Raw genomic sequence first — 24,835 nt, 5'->3', positions numbered from 1 at the left:
CTCTTTTTTGAAAAGACACTACAGGAACATCTACTTAAAGAAAAACAGTATCAGCTGGCTCACCAATGATCTTCAAACAACCATCAGGGTCAAACTCTCCAACGTCTCCAGTACAGAGCCACCTCTGTCCATTTTCATCTTCAAAAAAATCAGCTTTTGTTTTTGCTTCGTTTTTGTAGTACCCCATTGTCACATTTTGGCCACCAATAAGAATCTCACCCCTGGGATGTGGTTTATCGGTATTGAAGTATCCACCTAGTAAACAGAATGATTTAGAGTTAATTGAATAGTTTTATCCCTCACGCATCAGGTGAGTATTTGAAACTGCTAGTTTCCAAATAGGCTCATCTGATTTTGATCCAATTAGGGTTTCGCAAAGTAAGGCAGACACTATGAACAAAATTCATTATTAAATGTAGCTACAAATTTTCAGTTGCTTAACCATAAGCACTTCTGCTTTCAAACTACTATTCCGAGAAAAATAAACTCAAAACCCAAACAACTAGTGTATAAAACAGTTACATATGTACTGTGCAGGTCAGTTCCTTTAAGGATTCTGTAGAGACGCTTAAATATCATACTAATTGATGAAAGTGTTAAATTGTGCATTTTGAGAATCAATCTCAGTATAAAGTCAAACTAGCATATATTTAGAGGATTTATTCCTTACAGATAACTTCAGAATGGTTCCAAGTTTATGAAACATTTTCACTAGTTTTGCTAAAAGACAGCTGAAAAGTGACACCCAAGGCTTAGAATCTCTTTGTATAAAAGAAAAGTGCATCCAAACAAACGAGAAATAACATGCACATGTTCATAGGAGCAAATATTTTAAAAATGACTAGTATTTAAATGGAATGAGCAAGAGATTTTTATGTAATTATAGTAAACATTTCCTTCTGATAATTTTGGGTTGAAGCCCTCAGAGAAGAGAAGAGAAAAAAGAAAAGAATAGGTTAAAATCTTCCGTTTCATAGAATGAATTTTGTGATTTTGTTTCTATAAAATATGATCATTTGCAATTTATGGGCATTATTCATTTAATACATCTTCAAAATTTCCCCATAATTCTTACTTGCATTTATGTAATAATAAAACAAGCAAAAAAACAATTCTTCAAAATCATCTCTGAAACAAGCAAAATAAATTCACTCATAGCTCTAGATAAAAATATTTCTATTTATAAAAAACAAAAGTAAGCACTTATGGGTGATTTTATATTCTAAAATAAGGAAGAAAATGAAGTACAATTCTAATACTATACAAATTAACACTCTGTGGTTAAAACAGGTTATTACCTTCCTCCCAGTTCTTTAATTTGATTTCACAGCAAACTAATGGTGCTCCCACTCTGCCAGTATTGTAGTCCCACACTAAGACGTAAACGAAAAAAAGTATTTGATTATGGTAGTTAATAAATTGCTTCATTTTTTTTTAATTACAAAGATTTATCCCAAAGCTTAGACATCCCCAGAGAACCTTTACAAGCAGAAGCAGCACACTGGTGAATCAGGCTGTGTAGCCCACACTGAGGTGTTTCGTGTCTTTAATCTGAAGTGGTTATAAACAGGACACTTTACAGAAGAGTCAGAATCTCCAAGAACCGTGGGTCCACATTTCCAGCACAGCAACAACTATAGCCCCTGACAGACAGGACAGGCCTGCTCCAGTTTCCCCAGATTCCATACCATCACATTTTCTTACACCCACTAAGTAGCTGCTTGGTTCATGATTCTGCCTTCCCTGTTTTTAAGGATGAAGGAGCACAATGGTTTACAGCTATTCCACTTTCTTACTCGACTTAACACAGCTTTGCAGGACAAATAACCTCTCCAGTCTTCAAAGTGAGACCTCTGAAGCTCCCCTCACATCAGCTTATGCTACCATACCCTATTTAAACTCATACAGTAAGAGTTCAGAGGCCAGGCTGGAGGTTCAGACTGTTCACTTTCAAAGATCTGGGGCAAGACTTCACCAATATTATGAGTTACTACTGCATTAGGTTTCAAGGACCATTCAAATATCAGAAATAAAAGTTTGATACATGATACTTTACAGATTTATTTACAACATAAACCATCACTACTTAATCGCACAACCAATGGAAAACTTAAAAATCAAAGAAAGTAAGGCTCCTTAGGAACTGAACGTGCATGTTTTTAAGAATGCTTGTGTATATTCTATGAAACAAGACTTACAAGCAGCTTCCAAAAATATGAAAATGATAAAGAACACAACGGCAAACTGGAAAATATGGAAGTAGTGCAGGATAAACCTGGCGTAAGAATGGTACACAAAATCACTTAGGGCCAAGAAAGGAAAATGAATAAGGTTTAGTGTCTACAAATATCTAGAGAAAACAAAGGAGAAGCCTAGTTTTTTCTTGGACTGGAGAACAAAGTAACTTTCCTCTATAAAAGGGCACATGGGGCACTAGACAGTCACCTGGGAACCACTTGGGTAATGGACCAGTCATCTAAACTTGTCGCCATGATAAATTTCTGGGAATTAGATTCTCCAGACCAAAATTAGATTCTCTAGTTTCTCATTGCACTTATTTTAACACAGACCACTCACCTCAATAAACATTTCTGAATTTGACCCTTAATAAACCTAAACAACTAAACAAACACTAATTTTTCTACATAAAAAGAAATTTAATAACTGATATAAGATCATATATGTATACAATATAGCTAATGTTTGTTACTAAACCTTTTTTTCTAGAATGCTGCTGCTGCTAAGTGTTAAGTAGTTTTTAATACTACTTATCATAGTTTAACATGAAAAACTCCTCTAGATGAACTAGTGACATTTAGATATACCTCAAGGAGATCCAACCCGTCCATTCTAAAGGAGATCAGCCCTGGGTGTTCTTTGGAAGAAATGATGCTGAAGCTGAAACTCTAGTACTTTGGCCACCTCGTGAGAAGAGTTGACTCATTGGAAAAGACTCTGATGCTGGGAGGGATTGGGGGCAGGAGAAGGGGACGACAGAGGATGAGATGGCTGGATGGTGTCACCGACTCAATGGATGTGAGTTTGAGTGAACTCCGGGAGTTGGTGATGGACAGGGAGGCCTGGCATGCTGCGATTCATGGGGTCACAAAGAGTTGGACACGACTGAGTGACTGAACTGAACTGAATACATTCTGAAAACTGATTTCAACAATCACAGTACTTGGGATTTACAGAAATATTTTAACTGATTTTCTATATACTTGCAAAAAACAACCGATACCAAAAGGGCCAGGAGTTGTACCCCAGCCTCTGTTGTAGACACCACTCTGCAGCAACACTAACCTTCTGTAATTGTTCCAGCCCCACAAGATTCAGTGAGTCCATACCCCTGACCAACAGGACAGCAAAAACAGATGTTCATGAATCGCTGTGTGGTTGCAGAAAGTGGAGCACCTCCACACAACAGAAGTCGAATATTTCCACCTAGCAAGCCTCGAACTTTCCGGAAAATAAAGCTAAAAAAAAAAAAATCCAATCACAAAATTTTAAAGCTGAATAGGATTTTCCAAATCATTTAGACTAATCTCCCAATTTTGATATATAGGAACACCTCGAAGATAATTTAGGGTTCCGTTCCAGACCATAGCAATAGAGAGACTGCAACAATAAAGCAAGTCACTTCAATTTTTGGTATCTTGGTACATACAAAAGTTATGTTTATACTATACTGTGGTTTATTAAGAGCGTAACAGTATTATGTATAAACAGCAACACATACCTTAATTAAGAAAATACTTTATTCCTAGCAAATGCTAACCATCTGACAATAGAGGGTCACCACAAACCTTCCATTTGTTTAAAAAGAAAACCACAGTTACTTGTGAAATACAATAAAGCAAAACTGACATTGAAGTCGCTCAGTCGTGTCCGACTCTTTGCGACCCCATGGACTGTAGCCCACCAGGCTCCTCCCTCCATGGGATTCTCCAGGCAAGAGTACTGGAGTGGGTTGCCATTTCCTTCTCCAGGGGATCTTCCCGACCCAAGGATCAAACCTGGGTCTCCTGAATTCCAGGCAGATGCTTTAACCTCTGAGCCACCAGGGAATGAGATGTTGAGATCAAGTGACTTATCCAAAGCCACAAAGCCAATTTAAGAGATTCTCTTGACCCACTATTTAAATCTAAATGTCTATCCAACTAAGTTTACTCGACCAAGAAAATGTGATTTTCTCTTAAGAACTGTAAGAAATGTTAGAATTCAAAATTGCCAGGTTTAATTTTGTATAGTAACAGAAATTCTTCGTTTATGGCCAGAATAATTAGTTTTATATCATTATATAATACATATTAATACTGAATAACTTTACTATATCTTCATGAAGTTTATTATTAAAAGCAAATTATTTTTTCCTTTAGCTTATTTCATTAGAAATGTATACATATCTGTAAATAGCAATTTAGCTCTTTAGAATTTCACTAATTCAAAGTATCTGATAAATTTAAAAAGGAAACAACTCAAATATCTAATTGAAATGCTTCTGAAAATACACAGACTGCTTACTAACTTGATGAAAGTTATTTTAATAACTTGATGAAAGTTATTTTAATAACTCTGTATTTTAATAACTTTGAAAAAGGCAAAGACCAAAAGGCAACCGTTTAAAATATAAGTGTCTATATAAATATATCTAATATATATGTTTGTATATATAGTAGTGTTAGTCACTTAGTCGTGTCTGACTCTTTGCAACCCCATGAAATGTGGCCTGCCAGGCTCCTTGGTCCATGGGATTCTCCAGACAAGAATACTGGAGTGGATTGCCATTTCCTTCTCCAGAGGATCTCCCTGACCCAGGGATTGAACCCAGGTCTCCTGCACTGCAGGAAGACTCTTTACCATCTGAGCTACAGGAAAGTATATAAATACATACATGTGTGTATATAAATACATATATGTATGTGTATAAACATATGTGCACATATAAATACATGTTATATGTGTGTATAAATACATGTGTGTATTATATATACATATATGTGTATATATAAATATATATATAATAGGTTTACAAAGCAGTTATGTATTTCACTGGAGAGATTAGTAAAAGGCAGGAAAAAATTATAAAGCTTTAAATGTGACACATTTGAAAACTATATTAATATCCCCATAAAAGTAATTTGAATGTCATACTGTTACTTTCTAATTTCTCAAATACTTTACAGTTAAATATACTTATTCTATTAGTGCCAAGGGGGAAGGGGTGGAATAGGTCACAAAACGTTTAATATCTGGTTGCCATTTTCTATTCATATCGAAATAAATTTAAAAGCAAAGAGAAACTACTTCTCAAAATAATTAAAGTCATGTAAGTGGCCACCAAAGATATAAACACACTATTAGTACAATAAAATTTTTGGTGATAATATTTTTCAAATAACACTGAAAGCTTCTTTAATTGCTCATATTCTCATGCGAGATGGAATTTTTAGAGACCCTTAAGATAATTAATGTGAACAAATGATCAAATTATGAAGGAGGAGAGCCTTTACGCACCTATCACACAGCGGAGTACTGTGCCCTTTTGAAATCTGTTCCATTTTGTAATTATAGGCCAGAATAAACAGATTGCGTTGAAAACTGCTCATTTCATTCACTTTATTCATGACATTTTTGTAGATTCGATCCATGATTTCCTAAAAATATACAAATGACTTAATACAGTCAACAATGCTCTTGGCTACCTTATTTAAAAGCTTAACATCAGATTACTATTTCCATTAATAGAGACATTTTAAAAGAGACATTCCGTCAATAATAAACTTTTAAAATAGAGCCACACTTTGTTTAAAAATGAGATTTCAGTAAAAGTAATTTTTAATAGATATTCAGCAATAGTAAAGAAGGGGGAGATATTAAAAACCTTAGGGCAGTAATATGCCATCACTGATTCTTTACACTGCTTTGTTTATTTATCTGACTTGTGTGTGTTTGCTCAGCTGTGTCCAGCTCTTTGCAAGCCTGCCAGGCTCCTCTGTCCATGGGACTCTCCAGGCAAGAATACACGAGTGGGCTGCCATTTCCTTCTCCAGGTTATCTTACTTATTCTGAGCTAAAAACTAAACTCACTAAATAAATGAACACCTATATGAAATGGCTTTTTAAATTCTCATAATTTTATCTTATGAAGATATGAAGTACTACATTCTCGGCTCACAAAAACCATGGGGTCATTTTGCTTGCTTGTTTTGATTTTTAATGCTGCACCCAGGAAAAAAATTTCCTTGCCTGCACTGTATTCTGCTTGCTACTGCTATTACTCTGACATACACTTTATTGACTTGAAATAGGTTCCCTCCACAATTTTATACTATATTTAATATTTATATGAATCAAAAATTTAAAGAAGGATATTATTAAGGAAACTACATACGTACTAAAACTCCAAAACTACTGATCATTTATATTTGACTTTGGAAAAACTACATAATAATGCTCGAATGTGAACATGTGGTGGGCGCAGTAGTTCAGTCGTGTCTGACTCTTTGCAACCCTTTGGTCTGTAGCCCGCCATACTCCTCTGTCCATGGGATTCTCTAGGCAAGAATACTGGAGTGGGATGCCATTTTCCTCTCCAGGGGATCTTTCTAACCCAGGGATAAAACCAGTGTCTCCTGCGTCTCTTGCACTGGCAGGAGGATTCTTTACCCTCTGAGCCATCCAGAACATTCGGTATCCAGTTAAAATTCAAACAAAATCAGAAAGTCTTGTAAAATGTACATTAGAGGCACAGAAAATCACTATCCCCCCATTTCTATTGGTCTCATTCCCAGGTTCCTCCCTATGCCTGATACTAAATTAAGACACATAGTACTTCTGCGTCAGTCATCCAGTTGTCCCCAACTCTTTGCAACCTCATGGACTGCAGCCTGCCAGGCTCCTCCGTCCATGGGATTTTCCAGGCAATAATACTGGAGTGGGTTGCCATTTCCTTCTCCAGGGGATCTTCCCAACCCAGGGATGGAATCCAGGTCTCCCACATGGCAGGCAGACTCTTTACCATCTGCGCCATCACAGTGATTCTCGGGCAGTTCAAAGTGGCCCCAACTTTTCTGTCTCTTTTTTCTGGCGTCCAGGCCAGACTCTCCCTAAGGGACTCGGCAGGTGTGATTTGCTTAGCAGGAGATGATCTCCAACCTCTCCTCCTATCTCCTGCTGGGCTTCAGGTCTCTACTAACAGCAAACAGATATCACAAAACTGATTTGAGCAGAAGCTCTTTAAGGAAAGGAGTTGATAATATCATATGGAAGCTGAAACTACTATTAAGCTGATTGCTTAATAAGTAAGATGAAAATGATAATACATGATCAAATAAATACTTCAGAGCTCAAGGTAATACAGGTAACAAATGAGTAAATCCTACATAAACTACCTTGTCAACAATGTCTTTTCCACTAGCAGTTACATTCTGGAGATGCTTTTTTTTTTTAGCACTCAATATTGATTGATTAATGGTCAATTCTTACCGGGACAGCTGCCATCAGTGTTGGTTTCAACATGGATGTATCTCCTTTGCTTCCTTTTTTTATTTTTGAAGACTGCAGAGAGAAAAATAGGTTTACATAAAGTGATCATTATTTTAAAAATTCAATGAAACGCTTTAAAAATATATTACAAAATTCTGTAATTTTAGTCTGTGACATGACGTGGAAGTCACTCCGCTGGGTCCAACTCTTTTTGCGACCCCATGGACTACACAGTCCATGGAATTCTCCAGACCAGGACAGTGGAGTGGGTAGCCTTTTCCTTCTCCAGGGAATCTTCCTAACTCAGGGATCAAACCCAGGTCTCCCTCATTGCAGAAGGATTCTTTACCAGCTGAGCCACAAGGGAAGCCCATTTTAATCAATTCATATTCTAAACAGATCTTAAAAGGCAAGTTCTTTTGAAATGATTAACTGTTATCCTTATAGTATACTATCATACTGAATGAAAATTGTGTTAAAGATAATTATGGTTTCTTTTTTTTTTTAATTTTTGGCCATTTTTTAAAAATAAATTTATTTTAGTTGGAGACTAATTACTCTACAATATTGTATTGGTTATGGTTTCTTAGTATCTCAAATCACAGAAATTCTGTTACCTGATCTGCTAAAGTCTGCGGTGAAGAGTAGCCGATGCGGCATCCATGGGAGAGACAGACAAGCTCAGCACTTAATTCTAAGACGTGGGCCAGAGGCAAATATCCAATGTAAACATCTTTCTCCCTAGAAGAAAAGGAAGATGCAAGAAGCAACAGTCAGGCGCTGTTTCTGTGAAAAGTGACTGCAGTGGAGGCAAGCTTTAAAAGGCGATGGGAGGACCCTCTGGGCTCCACGTGTGCATGCGTGTGTGTGTATGGCAGAGCCTGGGGTGTCAGGGGAAGAGAACTACAATACAGCTCCTTCTGAAGCTGAGGAGGCAGACACACAAGGAGGTGGCTCCGTTTTCAGTCCTCCTGGAAGGTGCTCCCTAACTGAGCACTGCACAAGCAAAGCTCTAGAGCAGAAGAGATCAGCACTCAGAGGGTGTAAAAACATGAGGGATTCTGAAGCACAGAAGAAATCCCCCAAGGAGGGATTTGACAACTAATGGGATATCAAAAAGGACAGTTCAAAGAGAATGCACAACTGCCTGCCAGGAATCTCAGGAAGAGATTCTTGTTCCGAAAGTTAAATTATATATTATATAATAAAATGTGTATGTATACATGTCCATATTATTTCAAGAACTGCTTCCACTGTCAAAATATGAAGGGCAACTTCCTAGAAGGAACTAGTCGCTCTTAATTTTTTTCCTGAAAGTTATGCATACATAAGAGATTTCTATCTGCATCCCCAAATTCAATTCCACAGTAACATGTGTGTATTTATAATCGCTACACTTAAAGGCAACAAAAATATCCAACCGCTTTACAAGATCAGTCATCACAATACTGATTCCATCTCCGGGAATGTTATCCTCACTTCCCTAAAACTCCCTCCCGTCTGGCTTCCTCACTGATCCCTTTCCCATTCCCAGAGACCCACTCTCCCCCTGCTACTACCTGACTGTGTCTTGAAAGGGAAAATCAGAGACTGAATACAGAAGCTCAATAAATATATCCACTAAGTATTATCTGTTCACTGGAATTATAATACTGAGGTATGAAAATGACTAGATGGTAACAATATGAACTGATAAAAATATTTAAGACATTTAAATCAGGTCAAGTTTGCACTTTGAAAGTAAAAAGTAAATATTAACAATGATACCTTTTAAAGCCCACAACTATAATTATTTTGTAATTTTAATGTCTTTTTTGAAGAAATGCCTAACTGTAAACAGACTCTGAAGGACTAACTTGATCATACACTATGAAACGACCTTAACGTAAGTAATTAACGTAAATACCAACATACCCAAGTTCCGGAATCCTCTCTGCCATCCCAGTGATCCCAGCAATGATGTTGCTATGAGAGATCATGACCCCCTTGGGGATTCCTGTGGATCCGCTTGTGTACATGATCACTGCAATATCTGAGGGCGCTGGTTTGCTGAGGGGTTTGTTTTCTGCATTAGAGAAGACACATACTCCTGAGAAATTTACCTATATCACCAATTTTTTCATAATCATTTGTTAACTCAACAACTATTAATTGTACTCACACAAAGGTCGATAAAATAAATCAAGTCCCTACACATGAGACATAGTCTACTTGGACAGATGTACACAAATCTATAATTTATAAGAGTTATGAAGAAAAATAAAGCAAGACCAGGTGAGAAAATGTTAGGAAAAGGGGCAGGAAACGAAGGTGAAGTAACTGCCAGGACCCCATCGTGCAGTCTCCAAGGTCATGCCTACAACTCTGGATTTCACACTGCGTGGAAAGCAACGTCATTTTGAACAGGGGTTTGTCCACAACAAGGATCACATTAGCTACTGTGTGGCTACCTAACTCAAAAAGGAAACAACAAAAGCAGAGAAACAAAAGGCTATGCCAGTGACTCGACTAAGAAATTAGACTAGGGTACCTAGGCATTTGCTAAAACTGTTCTCTACTTCACAGTGTGAAGCTAACATGGCTATACTCAGACTTCTTCCCCCTTTGGCACAAGCCCAGGAACAGCAGGCAACATCCCAGACAGGTGACACAGTAGAAAAACAAAGAGAAGTAGGTCATGGACAGCACCACTTCTCTGCCTGAATTAATCTGGGAACTACCCTAAACGTGGTCTTCTTCAGTAAACAGGGAAAACATTTTAAACTTGTTCCCAAGTGCACCCTTGCTCTCATACCCGTCAAGATATATTTCTTGACAACTGTTATTACTCAAGTTCTTGCTTCCTAACCTGTCCATTCACTCCTTTGTCCCATGGTGCCATTCTCCACTGCCACCACTTTCTAGGAACTGTTCTCTGAAGCGACTCTGGCCAAGAAGTCCAACGGTGCTTTTGCAGTCCGTGTGTCACTAGGCTCCTCCAGTGTGCCTGGTCCTATGAAAGACTCCCACCTTCTGAGAGGCTCCTTCCACTCGACCCCCATGAATCACACACCACCCATCTTCTTCCTTCTTCTCCAGGCAATTCGTGGTGGCCTTTGAAGGTACCTTTCTCTATGGGTGTAACCTACTCCCTTGGCTTTAATTAAAACCTGTTCTCAGCTTCTAAATCTTTTAACTCCAAACTTAACTCCAGCATCCTAGACTTGTACACGCCACTGCCCACTACAAAGCTGTATCTGAATGTACCATGTACACCTAAATTCAACATGCACAAAATTAACCTCAGCATAACCCTGTTTCCAAGCCAAGTGAAGTATAGTCCTACCATCCTAATAGCTTTTATGAAATCCTACAAGTTTAATGACATCATTTCTAAAACTAACTTTAAACCATCTAAAAAGGCGAACAGGAAAACTGTATCATGTATAAAAGTATTTTAAATTAATTTCAAATAAATACCACTTTTAGAACATTCATAAATTAATGTTTGTATTTTTCCTTAAGTTTTTTTTTAAAGGGTAGATGATGGTATACTTAGGGTGACCTTTCTTCCTAAAGTGATGATCTGGAAACCAGTTTATCACTTGATCTAACTTTAGAATCAGATATCTGGATCACGTCTAGAGAACACAGTCACTGCAGAACATACACAAGGAAGCAAGGAACCGCCACATACCCACACTGGCCTTGGCTCCCAGAGCCTGCACGGCGGCCATGGTATGCACGATGACGCCCTTAGGGAACTCAGACCAGGTCGGCGGCTTTCCATCTACAGTGATGATGTGCCGCAGGCGAGGGACCAGAGAAACGATGTCCTGGAAAAACACAAGGATTCACTGCATTTTTCTCTGAACATGAGTGAACGTGTGTGCGTGCTCAGTCATGTCCGACTCTGCAACCCCATGGATTACAGCCCAGCAGGCTCCTCTGTCCATGAGAATATCCCAGCAAGAATACTAGAGTAGGCTGTCATTTCCTATTCCTGGGGATCTTCCCAATCCACAGATCGAACCCACATCTCCCGCACTGGCAGGTGGAGGCTTTACCACTACGCCACCTGAGAAGCATATTCTTTATTATTCTGTATTAACGAGCTTGGCAAATAATACAGGGCACAAGAAAAGTAGTTTACCATGTTTCAAATTGTTAATTTCTTGCCTCAAAATAGCAAGGGTGAAGTGCACTGGCATGACTACCCCTTTTTTCAAATGGACAACTATTGGTTTGGAATATATGTTGCTGTTTTACAACATTAGATTTACTGTGTATACCTGTTCTTTGGTATACTTAATCAATAAAATTAATTCCTTGCAAAAATGGGCTTATAAACACATACTGCCTGAACTACAGGGTAGCCAAATGTTCCCCATGCTTTAAGAGGCAAATAAAGATATGCGGAGAGAGGAAGGGAATGCTCTTATAAGCTTGTTTAAAAAAAAAAAAAAAAAGTCAGATATTGTTTTCATAGAGAGTACAGAGACTAAAACTTCTTTCTCCCATAGTTTCATAAAGTCGTTAACTTCCCTTTAAAAAGTTCTGAAACTTGTACTCAATGTTTCAGAATAAGTGAATTACTAGTTTTAAAATAACCCTTAAAATTAAAAATTTATTGAAAATAGATGAGCACAAGATAGAAAAGCTGTAACCCCTTCACCTTACACGGATTTGGAGCTCTATGTGCAACTTAAACACAAATACATATGAAATCTACTTTTTCTTTCCTAAAGGAGACTAAATTATGATATTCCCCAACATTTATAGAGATTTTAAAGATCATAAAAGAATTAAGTTTAATAATGAACTCATGATACTGAAAATTCTAAAGTATGGGGCAGTTATTAGAAAACTAGTTCTCACCTTCAACTTTGTCTGCAAGAGTTCTTTACTAGTAATGATGTTGGTCACCTCTGTTTCATTTAATCCATGAACAATTGCTGGACCGCCTAGAGTAGCATACAGCGTAACAACTACAGAGAAAAGAAAGGGCAAGTCAAATACTTGGACGTTTCATAGATGTACGAAGTGCAATTAAATAAAGCCTCTGACCACTGACAGAACATCTAAACCCTAAAATGTTAGATCCATAATTTGTGATCTAATTGTGCTGTGTTATTCTAAATTATTTTAATATATTAACATGACGCCTACTCACTCTTCTATAATTCCCCCACAAAATTTCAACATTTTAAAATTTTGTTTTCTTTCACCTACAGATGCTACTCTGGAACTGTAATGTTGATTTGACTTCTAAAATGTCAAAGTCATAGATGTTAACTATTTGATACTAAAATATAAAAAGTAAACCAATAAAATAACACACTGAATGTCATATTTAAGATTATTTCTTTAAAAAAAATAGCACTAATGAGTGGTAATACTATTCGAAAGTAGAATAATTTTAAGAAAAAGTCTTAGAAATGTCAAAATTAAATAATAATGAGGGGGAGGAGGACTTCTATATGCTTTCCACCTAACTCAAAAGAGTTAAACAAAGTCACTTTAAGAGATAACTAAAGCTTCTTAAAAGAAACACACTGTAAACCCAAACCTGTGAAAACAAAAAGGTATACCAGTTTAAAAACAAAATACAGTGGAGGCATTTATAACAAGAAACTTGATGATAAAAATTATCTTTTCCATTTCATCTTAAGTATAAAACAATGTCCATGTTTAATACCACAATTGACACCATAACCTCTGAACGAAACTTCTTAGACTACTTCACAGGCATCACAACTTCCACAAGTTGTGTTATAGTTATACAACATAAAAATTCTCTATCGTTTAACTAGCAGCTAGGTTTGAGTATTGGAAGTACTTTAGAGGCCAGCTGTCAACTATAGAAATGGCCTAACAAGATGACACTAACTTTAAAGGACAATTCTGAGAAGGGGTAGCAGAGCAATGACCCACAGGTATAGATTTAGTTCCCCAGACCCAGAAAGTCCCCTCAGAATAGGTTCAAGTCCTCTTACTACATGGGTAATTTGTTCCACAACTGGTTTCTTTTCCAAAACAGACCAGTATGTCTTAAGTTGTAACAAAGGTGAAAATTAACATCAGAATTTTATCTCAGGAGGAAATACTTATCATAAATAGTAAGTATCATCTCTCCCACAACACTAGGTCCATGCTTCGAGAAGGTAAGGAAGCCCACGTACGCTGAAAATTATACATGAAGCAGGCCTGTGCAGCGACCATCCACTCAGCCCTGGTTTCACAGAAGATGGCAATGTTGGTCTTCGGCTTCTGACCCAGCATCTGTAAGCCATTCCCAAAATTAAAGGCTCTCACAAAGACATCTTCGTAGGAAAGCCAATTATAGCTTCCAAGAATAACCTGATAAAACAAACAAAAAAACACACACAAAGAGCTTTCAATCATCAAAGTATTAATCTCCAGAAGGATGCCAGGATGTGTTCCAAATTTCAACAGAAAGTTATGTCTATATATAAACTATTTTGTTCTAACAAAGCTAGAAAGCAAGTTTCAAGGGAAAACTCTATTTTGAAAATTAGCTGTTTGGTGGTATCTTCTATGACAACGCAAATTTTCTGCTAAATTTTTATCATTCGGGCAATTGTTTTTCTTTTAACAATAAGTTCTACTACTTAAAAATTATTGGATTTCAATATCAGATAGTACAATATGATTCACAAACAGACACTGGCCAGACCCAAGCTAACAGAAATGTTTATGGTCATTCAATTTGAACTGCTGTAACTAATTCTGGACACACAAAGTATTGATAAAACAAGTCTCCATTGATACAGCCAGGCAGGGTGTAGCTATACTAGTCACCCAAGTCCCTCTGGAGAATACTCACTGGCTCAGCAGGGCTTTCATCATTTCATTTGTGCAGGTAACATCAAGTCTTACCTTAGTAGAAATCCCCTTTCAAGTGTCTTTAGGAATTTTCTCCAACTTAGATCAAACCATAAATTCCTAATTTTACACAGATTAGACAGAAAGCTACTCTTGCTGCAAAAATACATGGACAGTTCCCAAACATGCCTGTGTCATTAACATATGTCTCACACACCTTAAAACCATCTAACCATATTCATTTTCAAAAATGCATTTCAATAATAGAAATAAGCAGGTTGGATGAATATAAAAATGGAAAAACAGTTGAATACTGCCCTCTAGTGTCCAATTCCAAGTTGGACTTGAGAAATAAATTCTTTGATGGATAAGGGGCTTCCCATGTGGCTCAGCTGGTAAAGAATTTGCCTGCAATGCGGCAGACCCGTGTTTGATCCCCAGGTTGGGAAGATCCCCTGGGGAAGGGAAAGGCTAACCACTCCAGTATTCTGGCCTGGAGAATTCCATGGACTGTATAGTTCATGGCAGAAAAACATCTACTTCTGCTTTGACTATGCCAAAGCCTTTGACTGTGTGGATCACAACCAACTGGAAAATTCTTCAAGAGATAGGAATACCAGACCACCTGACCTGCCGCTTGAGAAATCTGTACACAGGTCAAGAAGCAACAGTTAAAACTGGACATGGAACAACAGACTGGTTCCAAACTGGGAAAGGAGTACATCAAGGCTATACATTGTCACCCTGCTTATTTAACTTATATTCACAGCACATCATGAGAAATGCTGGACTGGATGAAGCACAAGTGGGAATCAAGATTGCCGGGAGAAATATCAGTAACCTCAGATATGCAGATGACACCTCCGTTATGGCATAAAGTGAAGAAAAACTAAAGAGCCTCTTGATTAAAGTGAAAGAGGAGAGTGAAAAAGTTGGCTTAAAACTCAACATTCAGAAAACAAAGATCATGGCAACTGGTCCTATTACTCATGGCAAATAGATGGGGAAACAATGGAAACAGTGAGAGACTGTTTTTGGAGGGCTCCAAAATCACTGCAGATGGTGACTACAGCCATGAAATTAATTAAAAGATGCTTGCTCCTTGGAAGAAAAGCTATGACCAACCTAGACACCATATTAAAAAGCATAGACATTACTTTAACAACAAAGGTCCATCTAGTCAAAGCTATGGTTTTTCAGTAGTCATGTATGGATGTGAGAGTTGGACTATAAAGAAAGCTGAGTGCCAAAGAATTGACGCTTTTGAACTGTGGTACTGGAGAAGACCCTTGAGAGTCCCTTGGACTGCAAAGAGATCCAACCAGTTCATCCTAAAGGAAATCAGTCCTGAATGTTCATTGGAAGGACTGATGCTGAAGCTGAAATTCCCAATACTTTGGCGACCTGATGCGAAAAGACCCTCATGCTGGGAAAGATCAAGGGCAGGAGAAGAAGGGGACGACAGAGGATGAGATGGTTGGATGGCATCACTGATGCGATGGACCTGAGTTTGAGTGGGTTCTGGCAGTTAGTGATGGACAGGGAAGCCTGGCATGCTGTAGTCCATGGGGTCACAATGAGTCAGACACAACTGAGCGACTGAACTGAACTTGATGGTTAAGGCAACCGAAATTAAGATACTTGTTTAACTTTAGTAGTCCCAAACTCTCACTGCACCCTCCCCCCATGAAATGCTCAGCACAAGGAGCTCCAATGACTTCAAAAGGAGCTCTGTGGGGGTGAGAAAGCAGATGAGAACCTGACCAAAATGTGTAGGAACAGAATTATAATTTTTAAGAATTTCACACTCCAAAGATAAGCCTATGAGCTACCTCCTAGGTTCTAGAATCTAAATGAGTTTCATAAGTTTCAGAGAATATATGTGCTCTGAAAAAGCACTAGATATATGACCAAAATATATAAACTCAAAAGATGCTGCAAAAAAATCAAGCTAAGAGTTTAATTCAAGTGTAAGGGAATTCTGAATTTAATTCTTTAAACCACTGAATTTTCTAGGAGTGATCTTTCCCATAAAGATTATATTTAAGGGACTCTCCCTACACTGTAATTTTATCTAATTTCTGCTAGAAAAGGCTTCTGATCCTAACTTGGTCCCTATGGTTAGTCCAACCTGGAGGTTAAATTATCCTATTCCCTGCCTATACTGTTGAGAACTGCTGAAGAATAACAAACTTTTTAAATCCAGGATCACAGACCTCACCATCCAGCAATCCTATTGCATTTCCCTGGCATATTCATTTTCTCACCCTATCTGAAACCCCTCTACTCAAATGTCCTCCAGTCTTCCTCTCTCCCTTCTCCATTTCCACCTGATGACACTATCTCACACTCCACTGAGAAATTAGAAATTAAACAGAAACTCCCTTGCTTTCCTACCACCAAGTTCAATACCATACAGGTACACACACAGTCTGCAGTCCCCAGGGTATGACAGTGGCTGAAGTGTCCCTGAAGGTAATCCAACTCACTAGGACTCTGAAGAGCTTCCTAAATTGCCATCTCTAGTCCTGACTTGTACTTGGATATCCAAGCTACTTTTTCACTTGAATATTCAACTAAGGATGACTTTAACTGATACTCCCCTCAAAACAGTCCCTTCCTCCATCTTACCCTGTCATCCTAGCCCATCTCTCCTGAACTAATGAATGCTGACTGGCCAACTTCCACTCTTATTCCTCTTTAGCTCCTTCTCTCTACAGTAGTGAGTTTTTAAAAATGTAAGTCTACGTACTGCCCTGCAAGTGTTCTGCCTCTCCAGTAGGAATGGAATCAGAACACCACAGTCTGCCTTACAAAGTCCTAAGGGCCCCAGACTTTGGCAGTGTCTCTGGGCCCATCTCAAACCCTCTGTCCTGACTCACTGCCTATAAATACAACTTTGTCCTTTCTGTCCTTCAAACAGGCAGTGCGGGAACCAGGATGAGGCAAGACAGGTGCTTGGGACACAAAATGTAAGGAGGCACTCAGTCTCCGGTCTGAGTGCCACTATGAGCTCTGCACCCTCACGCTTCACCCAGCTGGGTTCATTTCTACTTCAGAGCCACTGCACCATCCGGTCCCACTGCAGAGAGGGTTCCTACCAGATCTTCACAAAGCTAGCTCCTCCGTGTCCTTCAGGCCTCCACTAGGCCATCACTGACTCGGAGAGGCTACCCCTGATCTCCAATCAGCTTTATTTCTTTACAATTAAATCTGTTACCTTCTTACTTATCATCTCTCTTCCTCCCATACAAACGTAGGATCCAGAGAAGAGTAACCTGTGTGTCTTGCTCAGTAGTGTCTTCCAGTGCCTAGGCCACTATTAGCACATACCGGGCACCCAGCAATTATTTGCTAAATGTGTGGAAAGAATTGGTGCAACCGAACAACTTCAGTTCACTCTGGGCCTTGGAGTCTTCCATCTCTCCTCCAGAAGACTCATTTTCTAAAAGATTTCTTTTTAAAGAAGTCTATATGCACCTGATCACTTAACTTCCACAGCTCCTTTTGTTCTGATCATCCTTCATCATATACGTCCTGTACTCCCACCTCAAATATTCTTTTCTATGACCCACGAGACATAAACATGTCTGACTGTCCTGAGTCAGGGAAATACACAACTAGTGTACCACGGAGTCTGAGCAGTTTCTTCATCTGTAAACCTACTCAAGGGCTAAAGGATCCCTCCAGTCACTTTGCTCCCTCACAGTTGACTGGCTGTATTCTTACTCTGTGACAGGTGTGACATACACACAAGTAAACATCAGTGCTATCACTCAAACTGCTGCTGCCAGAGCCACAGGAAATCAGGAATTTACTTTTGTTCAGGAACCTATAAAATTAGATGCCTGGATTATGCTGATGAGGAAGGCCTCTTATCCCAAAAGAGGACTATAAAAATAAAATGGAGGTAAGATACAGAACATGCTATAAAACAAAATCACACCATACTTAACCAGTCAGGGCCCTGGAGAACGAGACAGTCTATAAAAATTAACTTTTCAGGTAGCTGAGTTTAATCTTTATCAGCGTTAAAACTTTTACTTTTACCATGCAGAATAGAGCTATTTCAAAAGTATATACTTCCTACCTTCGACTAAGTTTACATTTCTCTCTGCAAATGAGCATCATTCTGAAGATATTATTGTGAGGGAGCCAGAGAGAGTGAAAATATTCAGTAGATCTGGACAGTTGGCGATAACCATGATGATAAGAAGGCAGCTAACCTCAACTAGTGTTTACTATGTGCTAGGCATACTGCAAATAACACTCACAGGAATTCTAAGACAGTTACTATTATTACCCCTATTTTACAGATGGGAATATTGAAGCATCAAGAGAATAAACATAATTTGCTCAAATCCCACAGCTATTAAGTGACAGACTAGAATATGAATCCAGGCAGACTCACTCCAGAGTCTAAGCACTAAACCACACACTCCAATTGCACTACAAAAAGGAGTTGGGGTGTTATTGAGCAGGCGAGTAAGGCAGCCTGACTAACAAGTGTAAAAGGTCTGTGTCTGAATGGACTGCATAATAGTAGAGGCCAGAGTGGAAGCAGAAGACTTGCATAAAAGAAAGGAGGGGGCGGGGCGGGAGTGGAAAGAGCAGTGAGGAGGGAAATGAAAAAAGAATCAGACTCCTGGGTTTCACCTTGAGCCACCTGGTACACAGGAGAGCCTTTAATAAATGGCAATGACAGGGTGAGGAGCTAGTGTGGAAAGGAAAATCAAGACTTCTGGCTGGGGAGAGTATTAATATGATAACCAACCACAAATTCTGACCGGGAGATCAGCCATTATTTTTTATATAAATCAAGCATGTAAATATCCTAATAAGTCAAAAATAAAAGCCATACATGTGCAAACAGGATAAAAATGTGACTCAAGAATGAAATAACACAAAAGCAGGCACTAAGAGGAAAAAAAGCTAAGTCAACTCCTAAGAACAGAAACGAGTATTTCTAGTATCTTTTTTGAACAATTCAGAAGAAGTAACACAGTGAAACTTCTCTTTCTAAGCACTATGACTGCATAATTCCTTCTATTTTCTTCGAAGGTATGTAAAACATATAGGGAAAAAATGTAAAGTGTCTCTGGTAGTTAGATCACTAAATGTTTAAGCTGGTTTCATGTTTTCTGTTTCACTGTAAAAAAAAAAATTTGTATGCTTTGCAACTCTGTTCTATTACAAGTGCATGTATTTCAAAACTGTTCCAGAAAATCATCATCTCATTGTTAATTAATTTCAAAAAACATCAGTACCAGCACTTGCTTCAGCAAGTCTGAAATCAGGAGCTACCAACACTGGTTCCACATGCTTCACTCGGCCACAGTTTTATAAAACCATATTGAGACTCAGAATGACAGCACAACAGTCCTGGACAAGCTTGCTGGGCCTCAAGAACACAGCAGCCTCTGCTTCTCTGCCTTCTGTTCTTCTACTCATCCCCCCAGAGACCTGTCTTGGTGAAGCTAACAGTATCAGCTTGCCCACACTATTGTAATAAGCCCATACTATCATGGGCAAAACTGTAGCAGAATCATCACCACCACCTTTTCTTCCACTTACCTTCCCTTGGGAGCTCAAAACAAACGGGTAAGATAAAATGAAAACCAAGCTTCAGAGTTCATAGATTTGAAATGAAGGTTTCAGTATCTTTGTTTTAACCATGCCAGATACAGTCTAGGGTTAATTCCCAAAGCTCAGTCTCCCAAAATAGGGAGACAACTTTTGGATATTGCTCATCATTAGCTTTCTTTTCCAACATAAGATTTCTTCAAATATGGAAACTATTAAATGATGATACACTTCAGCAAAAATATTTCCCACTCTCAGTAAGAACTCTGAGCAAAGGCCACACTGCCTAAGCAACTCTACTCTTCCACGGAAGGGCAGGCTGTGAAAGATCCCCTTCCCACTATTCTTTCATAGCCAGCTCTGCTACAGCTGCAAGACAATGGCTGTTAAATAAGAAACCAAGGGGTGGGAGTGGGGGAGCCTAGTTTAAGACACAGGGGAAATACCCCTGTCCAGCATGCAGACCAAGCCCACAGATGCAATGCAGACCAACAGAAACTGGAGTCTCGGCTAATCCGCGGTATAGCACACCTTCTTGAGAAAGGTAACAGAAAATATTTGCTTCGTTTATGATACACAAAACCTACTTTCCCAATGGGACTTCCCTGGTGGCTCAGACAGTAAAAGCATCTGTCTACAATGTGGGAGACCCAGGTTCGATCCCTGGGTCGGGAAGATCCTCTGGAGAAGGAAATGGCAATCCACTCCAGTACTATTGCCAAAAAATCCCATGGACAGAGGAGCTTGGTAAGCTATAGTCCATGGGGCCGCAGTCAGACACGACTGAGCGACTTCACTTTCACTTTCCCAATGAGCCTAATTTCAAATAAGAAGAAATATTATGTATTTTTTATATCAAAGTTTATATAAAGGCTTTTGGAAAAAGTTTGATGAATCACAGGCAAATTCATTGGCAAATGTCAGTGTTAGGCAGACCCCCTAACAGTGACGTGGTAGAGACAGAAAAGACTGTTAACTGAAAATACTTTTTCTTGACTTCTAACTCTTTTACTGGAGTTCAAAATATTTTCCTGTTGAATAAACAATGAATACAAACGCACCAGGAGGGAGGAAAAGAACCACGTAACACTCACACATACATACAAACACACATACAAAAACACGCACAAGGCGTAACAACTTTGCTTGTGACCACTGGGTTATCCGGCCACATTTAAGGAACAACTATGATAGCTCCAGGAGTTTATTTTGTCCTAATTATACAGATACTTGAATTAAGAAGAATTTCATATTGACCATATTTTTCTCCTTTTCAAATACTTGGGAACTAGTTTGCTGCTGTGAGTGCTGAATGACTGAAAGATAGTGCTAACTCCATAGAACGCATGTGGTGTGTGGGGGAGACGAGAAAAATAAAGCTTTCTGCTAAGATAGGACTTCTGTGATATATGCTACATTAAAAGTAAGAGAACCCTATCTTTGAATTCAAATAGCAGTAGGAGCTGTCAAAGGACAAAAGTGAATGTTTATTTTAGATACAAAAAGCACAGAAAAAGAAGGCATAGTGAAAAACTTCAGCACTTAAAAGGTGTTTTCATTACCTTTTATAACTACCAGATCTCGCAAAGACAGAATGAAGGATGATGGTATGTATAACCATAAAAAGTAGTGACTAAATATGACAAAAAAACAAACACCACTATAATAAACTATTTCGCAAATTATAATCTATAGGCTAGAGATGAGTAATCAGACATGTTTAACCATATGACTTCAATTTCTCGAAATGTGCCATTAACTAATCACAGCTAGATTTCAACTTAGCACCCCCTACCCCCAAAAAAATCATTTAAGTGAGGCAAAAAACTAAGTCAGCAAAAGAAATAGGAAAAATGCCTTAAAAGTAGAGTGAACATAGAATTTAAGGGGGCACTGTTAATGTCTAAGTAACAAGTACAAGTCAGGACTGTTCCATATAAAACTAGATAAAACATCAGTCTATTTGACGGTTCGGAACACATACAGATTCTGTTGTCCAGAGTTAAAATAGAGTTTTTTTAATTTCTAGGACTTACTGATATTGACTTGCTTGACATCTCCATTATGTTTCGAAGATGACTAGAATTTGTGTGGTAAAATTCATGGACCATTAAGTAAAACAATATCATTCTCAACCCCACCACCACCCCTTCCCTACACATTAACAACACACACACACACACACACACACACACACACATTCTGCAGTAACAGGAGGAAATGCGAGCATCTCATTCCATCGCTGTGCTTACTTGGACTCTCCTCCAAGATCTGGGACTTCCTTCATGACTGACAGAAAAAAAGGCAGCTGGAGTCAGGATGTAATTGGAAAAGGTAGTTAAGAGAAAAACAACTTCACCTACACAGGTATTAAACCTATAACCTAGCCAAATTCTCAACTAACTGCAGATCATCTTACTGACTCTAAAAAAACTTTATCTTCAATTTTCACCTACCAGAGCTTCAAGAACAGTTTATAAGAAAAACACGCACCTGAGTTTATAAACAGCATTTTCACGCCATTTCTATTCTTCACAGCGGCTGCGCCATGGTTCTTTAGTCACTCATACAGTTCTGCCCAGTGAATTCCCAAATGATAACGGAAGCTACAGCATTTACACTAGACACCACAAACTGTTCCACACACACACATATAGAACATATACACATACACACACACACAAAAAATCTCTCCCACGTTCTTTCTCTATCGATTCTCTCAGGAGCTCTGAGCTGGGATTAGTCTAAGGAGCACAGAGCTAGTCAGCCTGGGTTCTGATCCCAGGGGCAGCCCTGCCAGCCGCGATGCCCTTGGGCAAGTGGCCTCTCTGTGCCTCAGAGCTATCATCTGTAAAGGAGGGACACCCCCATCACACTAACCCGTGGGGCCTTTTTAAGTCTTACCTAAGTTGACAAATGTAAAGCTCTTAAAGCAGACTGGCTCATCAGGAATGCTAATAAAATGTCAGGAAGGATCATTACTTCCATGTGAAAGATAAAGACCCTGAGGCAAACTTGTTACGTAGCTTTTCCAAAGTCACACACAGCTGGTGGGTGACAAGGACAAGGTTTCCACCCACAGCCTGGATCTGGAGTCCGGGCTCTGAGCCACTATGTGACACTGCTAGTAAAGGAGGTCTTATCCTCTGTTTTCAAATCAATAATGGATGGCTTAATATTTGTGAAAAGAAATTCTCCAGAAGAAAAAAACAAGGTATTTGTCACAACCAAAGTACCAAGACATTAAACATCCAATGGAACTTACGTTATAATCATAAAAAGCAGGTCATACCCCAAAACCGAGAGCAATCTCAAGCACACAGGTGCTTCTGGAACTACCAGGGAATACAGTTTCAAATCCGAACTGCCCTAGACCTTCTATTCCAAGTCTTGTAGACACTTGGGTGGCTCAGAAGTGCTCCACACTCAATATCTTTGTAAAATTCAGAACAAATCCAAACCAGGGGCACAGAAAGGGAACAGTGCAGTCTAGACCCTCGTACCTCCATTTCTCCTGCCACATCAGCAAATTCCACTAGAAGCAGGTCGCATTTGTCCCTTGCCACCATTTCTTAATTCAGAGCCAATTCAAAGGCCGTGAAAGATCACATTACCTTTTTAAAAACTTTTCCATTCGGTTGCACTTCATCTTCCTCATTTAGGATTTCACGTGTTCCCAAGAGTCTTTTGTCCTTGAATTTGTTTTTTGCATGCATGAAAACTTTATCGAGTGTATCACATCCAGGGTATAATACGGAGGCCAAACCATCCAAACTGTTAACAGATCTGTATGCAGAGTCAGGTGTTGAATTTACAGGCTTTGCTTTAGTTCGGTTTGATTTTTCTTGTCTTGACTCAGACAAAAAATAATATGGAATGTATGTTAAAATAGTATAAAGTGATATTATGAACTGTATGAAATACAAAAGAATGGGGTTGATGGTGTGCTTCAGCTTCATGGAAGACGGTTTTGAAGACCCGTGGTTATTCATAGTGTTCAAAAAGGAGAATTAACAGCTTTCTGTAAGACTCTAGAAGGAAAAGAAAGAAAGTTATTGGTCAAAAATCATTCTCCAATAATTTTAAAGGGAAAGTCTTCACATTAGTTAGGCAGATGACTTCCCCCGCACCCCCCATAAGCAGCCGCTGGGATACTGGCTGCCAGCAACATACTGTCCACTCCTGCTATTTGTGGGACACTCATTTTGTGCCATTATCTATTAACCATGGAATTTCTACAGAAAAGCTCCCACATCATTCTGTAAGCAGGTGGCTTCTCCAACCTAACCCCAGGTAACCACAAAGACTTCCCAGTGGTGAGGAGAAAGCAAGCCAGCGGACATACAACAAGATGGAGACCAACACTGCACCCACTTCCTGTTCTTCAGGGTCTCATTACATTCAGGATGGCAAACACAGTACAAAGGCCACATTCTCCTCTCTCCCGGCCCCTGGAACCACTCTTTCTTTCCCAGGGCGCCCCCTTGTCTCACTCCAGGCAGCCGCAAGCAACTGGAGTTAGCAAACCGCATGAAATTCCCTTTCCACAGAGATTCTAGATATTTTTCACTTTAGACAGGTTACATTATAAAGCAAGAAGGCAGCAGACTTTGATCATTTTATATGCTGCATTTCTCAGATTTACTGAGAATCTTCTATGTGTTAAGTCAGGGACTGGAACGGAGAAGGAAAGAGCCTAAGCCTCTCCTCCCATGGGGCGGATACATTCCTTGGGAGAGTTTAAGACAACTAGCGCCAGGTGGTGGGTGAGAAACCCCATGAGGAAAGAGTGAGCCCAGTCAGGGAAACACGAGGTGACCAGGAAAGGCCGCAGAGGCCGCTCTAGGACGCGGGTGGGCCTCTCTGGCCAGTGATACCTGAGCCGAGTGGGGAAGAAGGGCGCTAGGCAGAGGATGCAGCCTTCACACCGCGGGTAGCT

At 39.1% G+C, this 24,835-nt stretch overlaps 1 protein-coding gene across 1 annotated transcript in view; it reads right to left on the bottom strand.

Annotated features, from left to right (window-relative positions):
* Nucleotides 1-23,915, bottom strand: part of ACSL3 (acyl-CoA synthetase long chain family member 3) — a 31,834-nt gene extending 7,919 nt beyond the window's left edge. Inside the window, exons 1-11 of the mRNA XM_052662807.1 lie at nt 23,511-23,915; nt 13,650-13,827; nt 12,346-12,455; nt 11,165-11,303; nt 9,403-9,553; nt 8,106-8,229; nt 7,489-7,560; nt 5,518-5,657; nt 3,304-3,476; nt 1,299-1,373; nt 64-255 (exon numbers count right to left, since the gene is read on the bottom strand). Of these exons, the coding sequence (XP_052518767.1) occupies nt 64-255; nt 1,299-1,373; nt 3,304-3,476; nt 5,518-5,657; nt 7,489-7,560; nt 8,106-8,229; nt 9,403-9,553; nt 11,165-11,303; nt 12,346-12,455; nt 13,650-13,827; nt 23,511-23,888 (1,732 nt within the window). The 5' untranslated portion in view covers nt 23,889-23,915. The remainder of the gene's footprint in view (nt 1-63; nt 256-1,298; nt 1,374-3,303; nt 3,477-5,517; nt 5,658-7,488; nt 7,561-8,105; nt 8,230-9,402; nt 9,554-11,164; nt 11,304-12,345; nt 12,456-13,649; nt 13,828-23,510) is intronic.
* Nucleotides 23,916-24,835: the final 920 nt, after the last annotated feature.

This window comes from Budorcas taxicolor, chromosome 2, assembly GCF_023091745.1.
Source record: "Budorcas taxicolor isolate Tak-1 chromosome 2, Takin1.1, whole genome shotgun sequence".
NCBI lineage: Eukaryota > Metazoa > Chordata > Mammalia > Artiodactyla > Bovidae > Budorcas > Budorcas taxicolor.
Note: the sequence above shows the minus strand (reverse complement) of the source record. Positions and strands in the feature narration are given on the sequence as shown.